This window comes from Bos javanicus, chromosome 7 (assembly GCF_032452875.1).
Source record: "Bos javanicus breed banteng chromosome 7, ARS-OSU_banteng_1.0, whole genome shotgun sequence".
Lineage (NCBI taxonomy): Eukaryota > Metazoa > Chordata > Mammalia > Artiodactyla > Bovidae > Bos > Bos javanicus.
Genome location: NC_083874.1, coordinates 101,723,761 through 101,743,904, shown reverse-complemented (window position 1 = coordinate 101,743,904; position 20,144 = coordinate 101,723,761). Strand labels below are relative to the sequence as shown.

General features: G+C 33.8%; 1 protein-coding gene across 16 annotated transcripts in view; it reads right to left on the bottom strand.

Annotated features, from left to right (window-relative positions):
* Positions 1-48: 48 nt before the first annotated feature.
* Positions 49-20,144, bottom strand: part of PPIP5K2 (diphosphoinositol pentakisphosphate kinase 2) — an 83,326-nt gene continuing 63,230 nt past the window's right edge. For 4 of the 16 annotated variants that reach the window (XM_061424482.1, XM_061424490.1, XM_061424481.1 and 1 more), the window contains 8 exons: positions 17,895-18,062; positions 15,445-15,618; positions 14,075-14,147; positions 12,381-12,500; positions 11,448-11,510; positions 7,854-7,994; positions 4,750-4,875; positions 49-1,757 (listed from right to left, as the gene is read on the bottom strand). In XM_061424482.1, coding sequence (XP_061280466.1) covers positions 1,645-1,757; positions 4,750-4,875; positions 7,854-7,994; positions 11,448-11,510; positions 12,381-12,500; positions 14,075-14,147; positions 15,445-15,618; positions 17,895-18,062 — 978 coding nt within the window. In that variant the 3' untranslated portion in view covers positions 49-1,644. The other 12 variants (XM_061424487.1, XM_061424486.1, XM_061424492.1 and 9 more) reach the window with 10 other exon arrangements.

Below are 20,144 nucleotides of genomic sequence, written 5' to 3'. Positions count from 1 at the left end.
AAGGGACAAAGAAACGAGTAAAAAAATAATTTGCCATTTAAGTCATCCTCTGATTCCAGAAATAAAATATTTTAATTCAATTCCACTGAAAAAATAAAAGCAGTTTCTTTACTCTGACAATGAGCACATTAACCACATTTTCACATACAGAAAGCTTGGGTACATTCAACTGTTTACAAAACATGTCTCCATAATACATTTACATTCATGTCAAGTACTGACATACTAACTTATATAATTGTACGTATTTGTGACTTTTGCATCTGGTACCTTTTAAAATGAACCTGTAATAAATGCTTAATTTCTAAAAGTCAGTTCATATATGATGATTTAAGGTTAGGAGAGTTTCTACGAAGAATTTTAATAGACGCATTCATACAAGAATTCAATAATTTTTCTAAACCTAAGTCTCAAACTAAAGCTTTAGCAACTTAAGTTACCTGACTAGCAATGGATGAATTCTTATCAAGATGTACTGTTTGGTTTATAGTTTAAGTCATTTGAACTGGTTTATAATTATTTGTGCATCAGGGGAAAATAAGCACCAAGGATAATAAATATTTTTCAGATCATAGATGAAATCACAATACAATAATCTTAATGTCCCTCCAAAATCGAATAATTTGAAATAAGCATTTATTTCAAATGATCAATCTTTAAATTATCTTAGTGAGATCAACTGATATTCTAAAGATAAGAATGGAAATGGTAAAAATAGGTGCCACAAATAATATCTACTGACAGCAGAATTCAGATATTCTCCTTACACTGATGAGGTTCATTTTGGAACTCAGTTTTTCAGATCTAAAAAGAATTCTGAAAATAACTAACAATTATAAACTTGTCAACTATATCTCTTAAACAGAAACTCTAAAGATGTCTTTCTTGCCAATATATGAAACAAAAATTTTCCTTATGAACAAAAGCACCTTACGGTGAAGAAATATATAAAGAAAATATTTTCTACAAATTAATGTACAAATTTATGTGCATAAAGGTATAGTTATCCCAGATGCACATATTTTAAATAAAACAATAAAAAATTCAAAGCACAGATTGAAAAAATAACCCATACGCCAATACTCCAGTTATTAAATATTGCAGCATATATGTAATTATAACAATTGGGGGAAGAAAGTTTCTACTCTAAACTGTGGTCAGTGAAATCTCTTTGGAAATATGCTTTTTAAGAAGTCTCCAGTACAGACATCAGATTTCAAGCTACAGGACTTTACAGCCAAGATGCAACCCCGTGAAAATGAAAATGTACAGACACCACCTCCCAGACTCTTCAGTAACCATCACCTCTGTGTGAGACGGGTAGGCTTTCACGTTCCTTTTCTTTACTGCGGGCACATGGCAAATATCACATTAACAACAGACCTTTATCACTGTAAGTTTTGCTACTCATAAAATGCTAATAAACATTGTTTTCAAACATTTCCAGATCATGACAAAAATTCTTTACCTGAATATATACAAAGAATTCTCTTGATTTAATCTATCTTTAAATGAACACAGAGCTGTACAAGGAGACACAAATTACTTGCTTTGATATTTTTCAGTCAAGGTTTATTACATGCCTTTTTTTTTCTACTGAACATGTGATTTTTACAAGGAGTTCCAACTTCTGCTTAGAAGATTTCATTTTTTTTTCGAAGTATTTTTTTTGTGTTCGTGCATTTCTGTTTTGCTAGTCACACCCTTTTTCCGCGATGAGGTATTAGGAACAGCTGTATTAGAAGGTCCGCTGGGAGCTATACAAAAAAAAAAAGAAAAATTACGGCTTAGATTTTCACAAGCAATCCAATTTCAAATAATAAAAAACAACCAACAAAAGATCAAATAACACAAAACTTCTTTTTCCCTACATTCTTCACGGGAAACTAATTTCTTTGTGACTCCCTGGACTGCAGACCACCAGGCTCCTCTGTCTGTGGGATTCTCTAGGCAAGAACACTGGAGTGGATTGCCATGCCCTCCTCCAGGGGATCTTCCTGACCCAGGGATTGAACTCGCATCTCTGACGTCTCCTGCATTGGCAGCTGGGTCCTTTACCACCAGCGCCACCTAGGAAGCCACAATGACTATGCTCCTGCTGCTGCTAAGTCGCTTCCGTTGTGTCCTACGACTATGCTCACAGCCTTCAAATTTATACTTCTGGCCCAGGTCTTCTCCCTTACCTCAAGATCTGTATATCCTACTAGAAACCTCTATAGAGATACTGGATAGGAAATATAAACTTAACATGTTTAAAACTGAACTCATCAATTTCCCTACCAACATCTATTTTCTTTGGTATTACCTATCTTACCACTGTCTAAAAAGCTGAAAGATTAGAAAACTAGAAACATTCTTGACTCAGGAATCATCCTTTTATATCCAAACCAACCTTAAGCCCCAGTGAGTTATCAAAAAATTATTCTAAGCCAAGTTACACTTCTGTATGGATGGGTAAGCTCCTGCAGATGAATCTTCCTGCAGATAACAAGTATAAGCTCAGAATAAAACATGAAAAAAAAAATTATCTGAAGACACTGAAGAGGGAACAAAGGCAGTGATATACTAGAAAAGAATCAATACTTGGAAGAAGGCAACAACATGGAATTAGTTTCCCTGTCCTTTAAAAGAAAAAAAAAAAAGCTTTGGCTTAAGGACAGGGTCCAGTGTGCACCATGTAGAATGCCTAAAACTGCAACATAAAACTCAGTCTTTCCAGTACGAAGCACCAGAAAACAAGTACTGAGGCAACAGTTGCGGCTGGAAAGCCAGGTAGGAAATTCCAATTCTTTGTGTAAACACTGATCCAATGTACGAGTTCAGCAGAATAAGCTCCAAATAAGTCCAGTTCAGGCTAAAGCCAGTAAAATGAAATGTGAGCTGTCAGTTATGTCAGGGGGACATAGTATCACAATCTAGGTTCAGCCAAGGTTAATGCTTTGCTTTAAAAAAAAACCCCAAACAACCCAACACTCTTTGTAGGAACATAAGAGAAACAACAGAGTCCAGAGTTGATCTAGAATACAATCCAAAATTATTCAATATATGAAAAACATGAAAAAAAACTTCCTTCTTGGGAATGGGTAAGTTCATAAGAGATCAATCCTGAGAACACACCTGACTAATAGACAGGAATTTTAAAGCAACTATTTTAACTACACTCAAGAACAAAGGAAAATATTCGTATAATGAATCAAAATACAGGAAATCTCTGAAGGAAAAGACTATAAAGAATCAAAACAAATGCCTAAAACTAAAGAATAAATACCTGAAATAAAAATTCACTGGATGGTTTAATAGCAGAATGCAGATGACAAGTAAAAGTGACTATCAACCAGGATTTTATTACCAAAAAAAAAAAAGTCCAAAGCATGCCACAGTCAAACTTCTGAGACCCAAAGATAGAGCAAAAACACTGAAAGTTGGCAGAGAAAAGAAATCCCACTGCATACATAAGAACTAGTCTTCAAATTAACAAGGACTTCTCATCAGAAACAAGGGGAATGAGAAAAAAGTAGGACAACATCCTTAAAATGCTGAAAGAAAAAACTTTAGAGATTCTCTGTCCAGCAAAACTACCTTTCAAGAATGAAGGTAAAATAAAGATTATTTTCAGATATAGTAACAAATAGGAATCAAGATTGCCAGGAGAAATATCACTAACCTCAGATATGCAGATGACACCACCCTTATGGCATAAAGTGAAGAGGAGCTAAAAAGTCTCTTGATGAAAAGTGAAAGAAGAGAGTGAAAAAGTTGGCTTAAAGCTCAACATTCAGAAAACGAAGATCATGGCATCTGGTCCCATCACTTCATGGGAAATAGATGGGGAAATAGTGTCAGACTTTATTTCTGGGGGTTCCAAAATCACTACCGATGGTGACTGCAGCCATGAAATTAAAAGACGCTTACTCCTTAGAAGGAAAGTTATGACCAACCTAGATAGCATATTCAAAAGCAGAGACATTACTTTGCCAACAAAGGTCCATCTAGTCAAGGCTATGGTTTTTCCAGTGGTCATGTATGGATGTGAGAGTTGGACTGTGAAGAAAGCTGAGTGCCGAAGAATTGATGCTTTTGAACTGTGGTGTTGGAGAAGACTCTTGAGAGTCCCTTGGACTGCAAGGAGATCCAACCAGTCCATTCTAAAGGAGATCAGCCCTGGGATTTCTTTGGAAGGAATGATGCTAAAGCTGAAACTCCAGTACTTTGGCCACCTGATGCAAAGAGTTGACTCACTGGAAAACTCTGATGTTGGAAGGCACTGGGGGCAGGAGGAAAAGGGGATGACAGAGGATGAGATGGCTGGATGGCATCACCGACTTGATGGATGTGAGTCTGAGTGAACTCCGGGAGATGGTGATGGACAGGGAGGCCTGGCGTGCTGTGAATCATGGGGTCGCAAAGAGTCAGACACGACTGACTGACTGAACTGAACTGAACAAATAAGAAATATAAGAAATAGTAAAAAGATTCAGGTAGAATCCTGGCTGAACAGAAAAACAAGAGAAGACAGTCCATAAATCAGTTTAGAAAACTGTGAGTATCAAATATATTTTAACATACGTTAGGGGAGGGGGGATAATTAACAAAAGAAAAAATACCTCAAACATATCAATAGGCTACAGTAACAGATTTCCTAGACTGTAATCATCCTACTTAGAAACAGATGTTTTACACCTACAAAGCAAGCTATTACTACTCCTCTAACTGCTATACGGAATCCACAAATTCACACACACGCCTAACCTGGTTTGCTGCTTGCTTTAGTACTCTTGATGCTAGCTGGTGGTGTTGGGAGGATCTTTGCAGGTGTATATGTATTTAAAGATACTTTTCTTCTCATTATTGGACTGGAACGTGAAGTTAAAGAGGCTGAAAAAGAAAAATCAAACAAAGTAATTCAATAATTTTCTGAGGCAAGTCTATCAAATTTAAACTAATCAGATTATGAATAATTGAGTCAGACTGTCTTCCTATTAATATAGTACCCAGATGAGATTTATTTTCATGCAAGAAAATGTTAAAGACTCTTTCTTCTTTCTAATTAAGGTGGGGAGATTGAAAAGTGTGAAAAGTACAAGTAGGTACATTTCTCAAGTATGAAGACCTCTGGAATAGGACAGGCTGCAGTAGGGGGTGCCACTGGCATGAGCTTTTGGGGTCCCAAACAAATGATGGCGGAGGTAACAAAAGGCAGATTTGTCAATTTTTGGAAGAGGGCCTGATCACAGTAAAGAGTGTGTCTCTGAAAAATCAGTGTGTGGAACAGACGTGGCAAATGTGCCTGCAGTGGTTGATAACTACGCGGAATGAATATAAAGTTCACACTGGCAGAATATCAAAGTAGTCGCTAGTGAAATAATATACAAGTGACAATGGACAGGAGTTTGAGTGAACTCCGGGATTTGGCGATGAACAGGGAGGCCTGGCGTGCTGCAGTCTATGGGGTCGCAGAGAGTCGGACACGACTGAGTGACTGAACTGAACTGATTAAAAAAAGTTGCTTAAAATATCTCATAAAGCAGCACATCATTACTTAGCTTTTTTCTGCTTACATCTTCTATTATAACTTCCAACCTCTAACTTAACCAATTAGTATTTTGAAATTGAGGGTCAGTGCCTTGGTGTAAGGCAGGAGGAATACTGGAGTGGGTTGCTATTTCCCACTCCAGGAGATCTTCCTGACGATATTGAACCTGCGTCTCTTGCATCTCCTGCATTGGCAGGCAGATTCTTTACCACTGAGCCACCTGCGAAGCCCTAACTGGCACCCTATTTTCTTTAATATTCAAAGAGAATGAACAAAGCCACACACTTTAGGAGACCTGGGTTTTAGTCTTGCTTGACCACCAACTGGTTGATTTCCTGAATGGTGTCTTTAAGTCTCTCCATTAATACAGTAAACTTCTCTAAAATGAAATCTTACATAAAGTCGATCAAAGGAAGGCCTAATAATTCAGCTTCTTTCTCTTCCTCATGAAACTTCCTAAAGCTCTTGGGAATATAGTCTGAACACCAATGAACTAAATAAAATTTAAGGTTTATCCAGTTTGATGAACTGCATTAACTGTATTTATTTTCTCATTTAGTTTTAGCTTTAAGTCACTGATTGAAGATCTTCTAAATTCAAAACAGTTTTAATGCTTACCCTAAATGGCACCCCACTCCAGTACTCTTGCCTGGAAAATCCCATGGACAGAGGAGCCTGGTAGGCTGCAGTCCATGGGGTCGCTAAGAGTCGGACACGACTGAGCGACTTCACTTTCACTTTTCACTTTCTTGCATTGGAGAAGGAAATGGCAACCCACTCCGGTGTTCTTGCCTGGAGAATCCCAGGGACGGGGGAGCCTGGTGGGCTGCTGTCTATGGGGTCGCACAGAGTCGGACACGACTGCAGCGACTTGGCAGCAACAGCAGCAAACACTTATTTACTAATTATAGTCTTTCTTTAATCCCTATTTTAAGATTATAAATCCCTGCCCCAAGGAAGCATGGAGTATAAAGTCAGGTAGAAGAAAAAAATGAGAATTTATTTATTCAGATTCTCTCTTGTATACCGAGGAACAGTACTGGCCTTTCTATTAGCTAACAGAGAAAGGAAAAGGAAAAATGTCCTTCAGTTTCCTCACTTTGACTATACATCTTGCAGATTATTTCATATGGATTATTATCAATTCTCAGCATCAGACAAATTCATATGCACATTTTAAAATGGAAACCGACTTCTCCAAACCACTTCTAAAGTGAAATATTTTAAAACATTCACACCAAGATACCTCTGCAGTTGAAAGCTGACCTCTGCCACCAGACGTGGAAGAGAAAAGCAAAAATGCAGGGGGCACTATGTGGACAGAATATACTGAACAGACCTCTGTAGAATCACACAATGTGGTGGCCCAGGAAAGGGAAGAGAGTCACAGCAACACATGACGGTGGCTTTCATCCCAAGACCTCCAATTTTATTCTTTGGAAAAACACATTTACAGTATTCTTACGAAATACTACTTGGTATGTGCTTAGTCTCTCAGTCATTTCTGACTCTTTGAGACCCCATGGACAGTAGCCCACTTTTTCAGACATATGACTAAGACTAGTAAGACTCTTAACTCTGAGCAGAGCATTCTCTCCCAAAACGAATGCTTCCTAAACTGGAATTCCAGTGTGTCAAAGTATCCTACAGTGTTGAAAATGACAACAGCCAGCTGACTTCTTATACTTAAAAAGGAAGCCTTGAACATTTCCCAAACTGAAGTTCCTGAGAATAATTTTATACAATATTTAAATGTGTTACCAAAATGTTTTCTCAACAAATAAGTTTTGGAAAATGTGGGTATGGAGTTTTCCTTATAATAAAGTTTCCAAAACTGGCTTAGCCACGAATCCCTTTACTTTACACAAAGGAATTAACCTCTTCAGAATATTTCCTACAGAACACAATTTGAAAAACTGTTGCCCTAATTTGCTCTGAGTTAAGAGCTCTGAGTCAAAAGTATTGAATGGATGAACACGTGGGCATTAATGCAGACTAATATCCCGTCTTTTAAAAAAAGCTTATTATATACAATGACAGTAGAAAACAAGACTATGATTTTGTATTATATATTGCTGATTTCTACTTCTGGGTCTTAGATTTCTTCCTCCTTTCGGTAAGAGAAAAAATTTGGGGAAAGAGTCAAGACAAGTGGTACACTGCACATTATACCAAAGAATTTCAAACAATGTTCTTGTATACCCCTTTCTCCCCTAAAATTCTACTTACTATCACTACTTGAATTTATATTTTCATAATTATTTCATATTCAGATAAAATCTACTGTCTAAAAATCAAATAATAATAATAATTTTCCTACAAGTTTCAGGGGTCTTCCGTGGAACTTCACTTGATGGAGAAGCAATGGAAGCAAGAAATTCATCCACCTGCTTTAAGGACAGGGCATTATGAAGAGTTTCTAGAGGACAAATAGATGGCACCATCGAATACAATTCAAAACCTGAGGGGAAAAAACAAAAACAAAACCAAAACCAATAGTTGGATATCTTAAAATTCATTAATTAAAAAAGAAGATCATTGCTTAGAACTGGACAGTTTAGGTCTTTTCAATCTGCCACATGCAAACACACAAGATCTCTGAAGTCATGACACCAGATGCTATGCGGTATGGGGCCGGAACAAGATGTAACAAAGACTTCATTTTAAATATAATCACAAGGTACAGCATGCACAAGATTTCATTCTGTATTTGGAAAATCTAAGAGTAATACTTTAAAAACCTGGGGTAATAATAAAAAACAAACAACAAAAAATACAGTGTTTTCACGGTTTTTACTTTTTAAAATCAGGTCTATTTGATAGATGAATAAGCTGATGCCATAATGTGTCCCTGATGCTGGAATGCTAAAGGTAACTTCTTGGTGAAAAACAATTAAGTAATTGCTTATGAAGAGTGATTTTAAATACTTTTCTAGTCATACCAAGGCCAACAATACCTCTAGTGTGACCCCAAAACAACATCCATTCATTTACGCTGAAATTAAAATTTCAAAACATATTTCACCTACCTTGATTGAATTAACACAATTAATCCTATTGTTGGAAACTGCTAGCTGAGTGAAGTCAGGCCAAGTAAAAAGCCATACAAAATACAAATATTTCTGCATTCAACAATGGCACACATACAAAAATTTCATGAAACAAACCATGCAGGTATGTATCAATACCATCCATGAAACGAAAGCACTTAAATATACAGCTTCTTTAAACAAATAGGACATAGGTTATTTACTTTTTAATAAATATTGCGTATTTACATTTTATCCAACTGAATGGCTTTTAAAATTATTTTTAGATACAATTAAAATACCAAGTCTTTCTGCATCTAATTTGTCAAGAATTTAAACTAATTCTCCTCCAAAAAGAAATACTTTTAATATTTAGTTTCTATATAAAGTCTAATATTTTTAACTTAAAAATTAATTAAACTTAAGTTGATTGGAAAACTTTCTGCGTCAATAGACATGTGCTCATTTTAACACTGACTTATACTTAATTTTGGGAGAAAATACTGACCTAAGAATTGTCTAATTCTTAGTTGGAATAGGGAAACTCTAGTTAAAAGAGAATCTAATTTTTCAATGAAAACAACCAAAGGATTTACAAAACTGCTATGTTTGATTTCCAGGGGTAAACCAAAGCATGACAGAACATTACATATACTTAAAACAAAACTATAATACCATAATAGCAGCTAAAGCACCTAAGTTAAGCACTAAAGAAATTAGGCTTGCACAAGTACTACTTTTTTTTTTTTTAATTACAAGATTCATGCAAAAAGGCGCAAACCCTTTCCTTGCATTAAACACTGTGGCTTTTTAAAAAATCCTTTCCTCAGAATGTTTATTAGTTTTTTGTAGAACTATTTTCCTGCATTTGCTTGTTAAATTTTGTAACAGGCAAATGACAATATAATCGAGTCCCTTTGGACTATATCTTTTTCCATATGTCTATAGTGAACTTTTTCTTTAATGCACAATGAAAGGGTTAGCGCAGCAATTTAAAAAGCCACCTTGCTGTCATGTTTAGAAACTATAGAAACATACCACTGGAGCCTAGAAACTCCACAGAGGCAACGGACCAGCACCTATAGAGGTGTCGGTGTTCTGCACAGAGGCCCAGAAAATAAGGTAAAGCACTGTCAGAAGATACTTGTCTCACCATGTTCCTTGGACTAAAGATGAAGGCGAGGGGTTAAGTCCATGATATGTGTTAAGATGGAAAAAACACGAAAGTTAAGGAAAATAAAAAGTAAAAGAAAGAGTCAAATGACAATTCATAGGACAGGTAAGACAACACAGCAAAAAAAAAAAAAAATGAAAACCCAAGAGAAATATTTCTAGAGTTGAAAGGGATGCATTTTATAAGCATCAAGTCACAATGTGTGGGAAAATCCATATTTTTTTTAAAAAAAAAAAGCCTAAATTAAAAGAATATAAAATTATTTTCTGTTAAACTTAACAAAGGCTTTTTTTTTTTTAAAGCTTCAATAAGCAAATATTTCTCCTATATAAAACTTGCAATACTGGCACAATAACACATAAGCACTCTGCACAAAAACTACAGTCAGTCTTAAACCTTCAATGTCTCTTCTTCAGAATTTTGTGATTTTTGGTTTTTCTTGTGACTTCAGTTTTCTTCTAAGAAGTTCTTACATATGTTGGTTCTTTAGAAGCTGTAGCTGTATCAAATAAGGATCTTTTTCTTCAAAAAGATGCATATAAACAGATACAATGGAGGAAAAGAACATTTAGCTTTAAGGCTAAATTTTCACTTGTTGAGAATTGGATCTTGATACTCCACCTTCAAGAAGTATTAGAGCAGTTACTTAGGTGTCCTCTTAAAAAGATTCAGAAGGAGGGAAATGACAACAAGCTTGTGTTCAATCCTTGAGCTTCATAAAAGTTTTTGAAAAACCTGACTTGAATTTTTGAAAGACTTACTTACAATTAAAAAGAAAAAAAAAAGTTGCAGGGATTAAAAACAACTTCACTCAGAATAAAAGTGAAAAAATGTAGGCTTTCTTTGAAATTCTTTGATTCGGAGTTATTTTTAAATGATTAGTAAATATTCCCTTGTCCCACAAGGAAAAAACTCTATGTAAGAAAGCTGTAATAGTGCAAAATTCAGTGTGTAAGTAATGGCCACACAATTTTCCTCTTCAGGCTCAAATACTGAATTTAATTGAACTGGTTGTCTAGATTTTTAGCTTAATCTTCCTGTGAGTAGCCCTCGAAATTCTAACAAAAAGCAAGGTACCTTTCCCAAAACTGTTTGCTTGACAGAGGCAAACCACACTGCCATAGGAGGACTAAGTGAATGCTGAAAAATGTTTTCAGCGTGCTCCAGACAAAGCTGGGGTTTGTTTAGACAATCAGGGATCGATAATGTTACACAGTGAAACCTGCATCCCCTGGTTCCCAAGAACTTTTCAAGGACACATCTCATTTGGCTATTTGACAGGTATGATCCTGTATTTTAGATAAATAGCTCAATGAAACAATCATGTGATCAGAAGAGAAATTCAGAAGATCATTAAATTATTAAGAATTAAAAAGAAAATAAATACTATTTATTGTTACATTTTTAAAATTATGTAGATTGATCACTTGAGAAATCAGAAGGAAATTTTAGATGCTAATTAAGTATTAAAACTCATCATTGTGGTCATTTAAAAGTTTGATGAGTAGTGCTAAATTATTGCATAAATTACAGCTGAAAAAGGGAGTTAGACAGTATCAATATTTGGGGTGAACAATAAGTTAGAATTGTATGCCAATTGAAATTAAGGACTGAGCAATGTATGATACTGTATATCCCACATGTTAGAATCAAAGAAAAATAAAAAAGGATGAAGCAGGGGATTATCTTTTAAAATAAAAGCAAAACGTACCATTGGTTGGGTGTCGAGCAAATGAGATAGAAAACCTTTTAACAGCAGAACCGCGTGTGGCGTCTGAGAAAGAGAAAAACAGGTACCTGAAATTCGTAACAGCTACCAAAAGAAGGACACTTAAAAAAAGAGGAGGAAAAACAAATATATAAGGAGGTTAGAATTAGGTGACATGCAGAAGGGACAATGAGAGAGGGAAATAAGCCAAATACTGGTTAAAAGAAGTAAAATGGCTTGATGATAGAGGCAAAGTGTTCAATAAAATACACAAAAGAAAGAAAAGCAGGATGAGCTGGCAATTCTGGTAAATCCATGTTTTACTAACTAAAATAAACTTGTGGATACATGAGAAAAAGTTTTAGAAAAGCTAATTTCAAAAGGGCTATTAAGTACTCCTATTAACAAAAGGGGCACGCTTTGATGAGCCTCAAGAGACTTTCTGAAAAAACTCAAGGTGCATTAACAACAGTGAGAAGATTTCCTTCACCTAGGGATCCTAAAATATTCTCATCTTATGTTTATTCTTACAAAAATAATGCCAATATGTTTTCTTATAAACATCCCATTCACTTTATTTATTTAGAAGTAAAATAAGGGTTAAGAATAAAAAAAATGCTTAAAAGATGAAATAAATTTATTCTTTATAAAATGGCTTATTAACTATTTAAAAGAATATACATGATATAGTTCTAAATTTCATATTTCAATGAAATACTCATTGAACAAGTACTGTAAGTCTAACTATAATTAACTGCTTGATGAAACATGGACCTAAGTAGTGGATAACAGAGCACACTGATAGTCACTTAGGCAAAGGGTGATGGGATTCCATGTGCATCCGTCAGTGGCCTTAGGCTTGCCTTTGAGAAGTATATGCTCATGGGTGTGTGCATGGGTGCAGGTATGATTCTGTGTGTGCATGTGTGCACATACCATCTATGCAGCCAGAAGAGGTCAGCTTTTTACGATGAGTACGAGCATAATCCTGTAGGTTAGGTGCGCTTGAAGAACCCCCGAGCACCGAGGTGCTAAACAGGCTCGCACAGTGAGACCCTGATGGGAGTTAGAGAAAATACATACAGCAACGGGTGTTCTTCTGTTCACATTGGGAATTCATGCAGCATGCAACATGGCTCTTACCACACATATCTGGCAGTGCCCTCAACAGGCTCACAATTCACTTATTATGTCAACTTAATACAGTCACCACCACCATTTATCATATGTACAGATGGAGGCATTTACACTGGAGAAAATGTTCTTTGAGGAAAATAATATACCCACACAATAATTAGACATATACATATTAAAAGTATTAAAAAACACTATCATAAAAATTAATTTAGGATGATAAGGAATTTTGTCAATCAATTTGTATGAGCAGGCAACATTAAAAAACCTCTCCTAGCACAAATTAAATCATATTAAATCAATATTTTTGAATGTATATCTGTGAATGAAGAAGCTTTCCTGATGCCCCTGAATGTGAGTTATCAATATCTGTTATGAAATAAAGCAAATCAAAGTTTACTTATTTGCAAGAAGACCAGGTGAAACATTTCCTTTCACAATGTGGTCATTCGGCCTAAATCACTCTAAATTTCTAATATTTAAATAACTTAAGATCTTAATTAATAAGAAGCCCAATTTGATGCTTAACTTGTAGTAAAAGTCTTTACAACCAAGGAAAGCTTTTACCATTAGGTAAGGATTAAGTAAATTTTTATCATATACATTACAATATGTAAAGAAAGGAGTAATGTGTGTGTGTGTGTGTGTCTGTGTGTGTATCTGGCAAAATACCGTGGGGATATCAAAAGGTATTGCTGTAACATATGTATAATTAAAGAAAGATTTTTTTCAAGTATGTAGGTATCAAGGGACCATTCATATACTTAGAATAGAAATAATAGTACATACATAGTTAAAAAATGAAATTTGTTGTTATTAAACTGATTTAGACAATTATTTACAGAAAATGTCATTATCCGATGTAGTTTTAAAATCAATAAAACCAAAATAAATTTAGAAAGGTTTTCTTCAACATTGCTTTGCTTGAGTGTTAGCTAAGAACCAATTATGTTCTATAGGTCAATAAAGAAATCAACACTGCCACTAAACATTAGTTTTGCTTTGGCTTTCCTTAAGAGATGACCAAAAAGATCACTAGTATACCTAGACAGGTAAATAACTAGGTAAATTAATTTTAAGTGAAATATTCTCCACTTGAAAAATTTTTTAACCAGAAAAGTAGTTCTTTTTGTATGCAGTAGCCTATTTTCAACTTTATCAACTGGGAAAAATGAAGTTTCCGTCCTAAATTAAAACATGCTGGGATTTTAACTTATAGAATACAAGATTAAAAATGAGCACTGGCAATTAAACTGAGCAGTTTATGTTATGGGCATTCAAAAGCATTATAAAACAAAATTAATGTCATTTCTTGTTCATTTCATCAAAACTTTACTGTGTATTTCCAGCTTTACAACTCAACATTTCTGAATTAGTGTATGTTAAATAAAAACTAAAGCATAGCATTTGGTCATGCTTTCACCTCTGAAGAGTTTTACATGTGTGCAAAATATTGAGTTTAAGGTTTGGAATACAATTTCCTTCAGACCACATACCTACAGTAGGGTTCTGCTTCTGTTCTACAAGAGTTCTTGGTGTTCGCAAGTAGTTAGCATTTTCAGATACAACCTGCACAAGGAAAGCAAAATAAATGAAGTAAAACAGTAAAATAAACTAAAAAGTCCATATTTCATTTGCAGCCTGTTTCAGACAGACAAAGGTTAATAAGCTGTATGATAAATATTAGTAGAAATACACAAGATATGAAAGATCATGCAAGATCCCCTTGTGAAGGGAGTCCATTTCATATGAGGTCCTTGCAATGAAGTGGTGCGAAGCAGGCATTCAGAATAAATATCACGTATGAAACAAGACAGATGAAAAGAAACAATTATTATAGACTGATATAATTTCACTCTCTCTTAAAAGAAGCCAAATGCCCACTCTTAAACAGCTCCTGTATTTGAAGGGGGAAAAAACAATCACAAACAAAAGAAAAGACAGACAGAGACTGTTGAGATCACCATACAATTACTGATCCATGCACAGGCTTTATCAGAGTAACCTTTGAATATTCACAGCCTTAATGGATACCATAATCCCTTTTCCTATAATCAATGCATTGTATTTCCAAAAGGAAATTGCTGAAGTTCTTGGAAAAGTCATATGTAACAGCAGACCTTCCATTGTGAAAAACCCCCAAAACCCACAGTATTTTAAGTTTCCAAACGTCACCACAAAAAGTCCTTCTGAAGTCATTTATTTTGACTCCTTTTGTTGGGGCATATTGTTGATGGGCACATATACATTGTCCCCTTTTATCTTAAAGAAAGCATTAAGATATTATACAGCTAAAAAAAAAAACCATATTGTACATAATTAAGATAATACTTTCAGATAATACAAAGTGAGGGAGAGAATCACCAGTATTTGATGTATCCTGCTAATTAACACAGGGCCACATAAATCTGGATATTTTTAAAAAAATTTTTAGGTTCTCAGCAAATTCCAAATGGAATCTATTTTTTAATTATGGAGGAAAACGTTATTAAATTTCCTTACTATAAAATTATATAACTTTATTTCTGAATATTTTAAAGGACAATTAAATTAAAAAAATTTTCTTTCCTTTTAAAAAAATTTTATTAACAAGCTAAAGTTCCAGGAATGTAAATTTTATTGACTAATTTTAAAATCCTGGATATTTAACCCCCTCCAGTAAAAATGCTAAACATAAGCAATTTAAGTGGTTTCTTTCCCTCAAAATATTGTCAGACATCACAAGTGTTTTAAAATGAATTCAAAATTAAAAAACGGAAGGATTTACTCTGATGTAAAATATAAGGGATTAGATGTCCTCCAAGACAGCTGTTTGTTGCTCTGAATGCGGGGAGGAAAAATGTTTAATGAAGTAAAGTTTAAAAACCTGTTGCCATGAGCCAAAAATACTGGATGTGAAAGCCAATGATTTGGGGGAGACAGGGGAAGAAGTGATTTGTTCCCCTGATCTGCGTCTTCGACGCCCAGTGCCCACACCACTGGTGTAATGCAGCCAGGTACCAGTACCCTCTGGGCTAGACACACTCAGGGGGCTCTCTTCCTAGAAGTGAGAAAAGGGGCAAAAAAAAAAAAAAAAAAAAAAGCAGAGCATGCAAAGTTAGATACAACAGAGCCAAATGATCAGAAAGAAAAAAAAATACAGTTTGTTTGTGCTTATCAATTTTTTAAAAAAACTATTAAACAGTAATTTGGGAGCCAAATATTTTAATATTTGAGAAATTGATAGGACTCACTTATAAATCTAATTGTGAGTAATAACAATTATGAGAATTACTTTCTTATCTTAAAATGCAAAATATTTATACTGCTTAATAGTTGTCCCTTCTCTCTTAGAACTGGAAAGATTTTAACAATTTTTTATCTTGGCAATGTTAAAAATTTGAATGTATTCTGCTTAATTTTAGATATTTAAGAGGTTTTATGCTATACTGGGTAAACTTTTCAACCCAAAGCACTGAAGAATCCTTCAAAGGGTTAAAGAGACTTCAGTGTATATAATGTATAAAGGAAAATTCGTTTGCCAGACAAAAAAAATTAGAGATCATGAGATGGAGGATTCAAATTGCACTCGTCTACACTTATATGCTATCTATTTATTTACGCCTTCCAAAGATTATTTGTAGAGTTCAGTAGACAAAACATGCAGCAAACATTCTCAGATTATATGTTTGCATGTTCAGATTTCAGACAGTGAGGACACAGTAAAATCTACTTGCACAAAATGAAGAGAATAGTCTTTTTCTCTGTGTGTCTTTGGGAAGTACAAACTTCTGATATCCATGGAGATGATGGACGCTGGAAAAAGTCTTCAAGGTTTTACTTGAATAATTTCCCTTATGGAAGTAAAAGTTTAGCATGGCATAGAAATAATCTCTTGAAAGCAACTATTTAAATATTTATGAGAAAAAAGTTTAGCAACGTGTTCTGTGTTTTAAGAGTTAACAAAGGGCAATGATTTTGTTGACGATTTCACAAATATAGTTCTGTTGGAAAATGTAGTCAAGGAATACATTTACTGTATCAATGTTACAGAATTTTTTCGGAGTGTAGAAAAAGGTTTAATGGTGAAATTATAAACAACCTGATAAATTACAGACTGCTTTGTTCAAAATCATCAAAATCACTGCCCTCACACAAATGATATTTTAGGTTATATTAATAAATGTCATTTTCCAATTTTCTAAAATTAACCCCAGGTTTCTCATTCTTAAATTAAGCTATAATAGAACAAATAACCTCAAATTCTACAATTGTTAATCATCCCCTTTTATAATTAACTTAAAATATCCCATTCACGGGAAACCCTAACTAGTATACACTTTCCATTATAAAACAATGTATTTTATTTAGATGCTTTTCCTATGCATAATTGTTGAACTGGGAGAATCAAAAGAACATATACTTGTATAATTTGGGGCGAGAGAAATGAGCATAATTCTTTTTTTTGGTGTATATGTTCTTACTTACCAACTGTTAGATAGTATACCTAACTTAAGATTTGGTGTGTTTGATCATCAAAAAATATTTTAGCTTAAAAGTTGATGGTGCTTCCTATCTTTATACTTTTGCTTGAGAATTTAGAAAACATAAGCACTGATTTCAGATCAGTGCTGAATCATCCTATAGAAAATATAAATCACCCAAAATGAAGGTATTTAAAGAATAAAAATGTATATAGATATTAAAGATTTACTTAACAAACTTCATTCCAACTGCTCAACTTTCCTTTTAAATGTTATTTTAGTAGCTATTTAAATGTTATTTTGTTATTGAGCATATGAATTAGCCCAAGTTATTTAATTATAGATCTAAATACAAAGGTAAAGTTTTCAACTACAGCATCCAATTTTCAAATTCCTATTCTGACTTTTACAATCAGGTTAACGATTTAGAATGTCATATCTTAACCTACAGTGTTACTGGAATCAGCTGCTGCTGAAGTGTCTCTGGAAATTCCTCACTACTTTTAACCAAAAATTATTCCTGATTCATTAAATCAGATTTTTTAAAAAAGTTCTTTACTAGACTAACCTAAAGTGACAAGGAAAAAAATGGATCAGCTTGTAAAAAGGCCTTATTTTACTACTTATATTGAACTTTGTTATGAAATCTATAAAACTCCAAATTCTAAAAAAGTGATCTTTGTATTTTCTGCCTCTAATTTTAAAAAATCTATTTGAAAAATTGATAAAGTTGACAGTTAAAAATCTGGTAGGTTCCCAAGCTTAATAATTAAAGCTGTATTTTCTTTTCTGTTTTATTAAAATATAGTTAGTTTACTTCATTAAAAAAACATGCTCTGACAAATATACTTACTTCATTTGTAGCCATCTTCCTAGATCTTGGAAGTGGAGACTTCCTGTGTATATGAATTGGCTCTGATACCATAGGCTTAAACAATATCACAGCTCGATCAACCTCATCTTTTTTGGAAGTATGTGGTTCATCATCACTATCAATTTTAAAAGCTCTCCTGCCTTCATTCTATGCAGAAAGAATATAACATAAAAAAATTCAGATAAATCACTCTTTTTAGATGAACAAATTAAACCACCAATTGGTATGGTCACTTGAAGTATATATACACACACACACACATTTATTTATTCAAATGGATTGATATATGAATTCTTATGAAAATCTAGAATTATTCTGGGTATTGTAAGACAGATGACAGAGTTCCTAACTTCAAGAAATACATATACTCTCTGGATAAATGAAATAATAAAATAACAATTAAAAAGCCATATAAAACAAAATGCTTAATAAAATTTCATCCAATGCCCAAATAAATAAGCCATATTCATAAATAAATGACAGTTAAAAAAAAAAACAGAGGTCAGTTTTGTTACCAGTAATGTCATCAACTCAAGCACAAACTGAAACAATATCTGGTTATAGAAAATTCAAATTCTATTCCAAATATTTCTAACAAATGTGATGACTGCACAATCAAAATAATAACCATTTGATGACTCACTCAATATTTACTGAGTACTACCATGTGTCAAGACTCAGATGAATAAGATACTGTCCCCAAAATATAAGAGTCTCACAGTATAGTACAGAAAACAGGTAAGTTTAAAAAGATTATATTAAATATTCATCTAAATAGAATGGATAAATTGGGGCATGGTCATACAGTGAAACATATATTTTAAAGCAGTAAGAATGGGCAAACTAAAACCAATTACATCAGTGAACCTCACAAATAAACGCTGGCTAAAAGAAGCCAAAGTATGTAAAAACCTTCATTAAACTAAGGGGTATAAAAAATAAACTTCAACCCAGGTAAGGGATATCTAAAAAACTAGAAAAAATCATCACAGTTAATAATAAATCACTGAAAGAGAAGAATGCCTATCATCACGAAATCTACTCAACATTTTACTGGACATCTGTCATCATTCAGAGATATGATCATATACATAGAAAATTAAAATGACTGGATAAATTATCAGAATGAATAAACAGCATACAGGAAGGTTGCCAGTTATAAAATCTTTATACAAAAATTGAGTTAAAATTCAATTGAAAATAGCAAACAAAATAAAATTTAAATGAGTCATTTATGACAACATTAAAAAAGAATTTAGGAGTTAACCTGACAAATAAAAGATATTAAAACAATCTTAATTTTATCAAAAAGATATAAAGAATAGCCAACTAAATTCAGAGAGATATATATACCAAGTCCTAGGACTAGAAGATTCAATTCTGAAGAAGTGTTATGTCCAGAGAAAACTAGAAGAAGTGTTATGTCTCTCAACATGACCTGCAGAGGTCATCTAATTTCAGTAAAAATTCCCAAATACTTTCTGCTTTAGTCTGAGAATGAACAAGAATGCTTGCTATCAATACTTCTACTCAGCACTCTACTGGTCCTAGCCAGTAGCACTTCACAAAAAACATACTCAAGTGGCCAATGAATATAAGAAAAAGTACTAGTCCTTACTGGTTGTAAGGATAATGTAAATTTAAGCCACAATCCCCCAAACAACTCATTAAAAACACTAATCATACCAAGTGCTGATAAAGACATGGCAGTAGCTTTGGAAAGTTATTTGACTGTATTTTTAAAAACTGAACATATGCATACCCTATAACCCAGCAATTTTATATCCAAAAGAAATGCATACATATGCTCAGAAAAAGACCTGAAAAAGAATGTTCATAAAAGCATCCATCTTCAAACCCTGAACTGCAAACAAACCAAATGATCATCACAGTGAAATGGATTAACAAACTGCACCATATTTACTTAATGTAATAACTACATGGCAACAGAAATGAAGAACAGATGAATTTCAAACACATAACGAAAGAAGCCAAATCTACTTCCCATCCTTAAAAAAGCACATATTTTGTGAGTTCACTTTATATAAAGTCCAAAAGTAGACAAAATTAATCTATGTGCCAGAAGTCAAGATAGTAGTTATCTCTGGGGAGAAAGCAGGGAGGTTATGATATTGAAGGACACAATTATTTCTTCTCAAATGATATTATTCTATGACCTGGCTAGTTGTTTTACAACTGTGTTTATTTTGTGATGTACCATTAAACTAC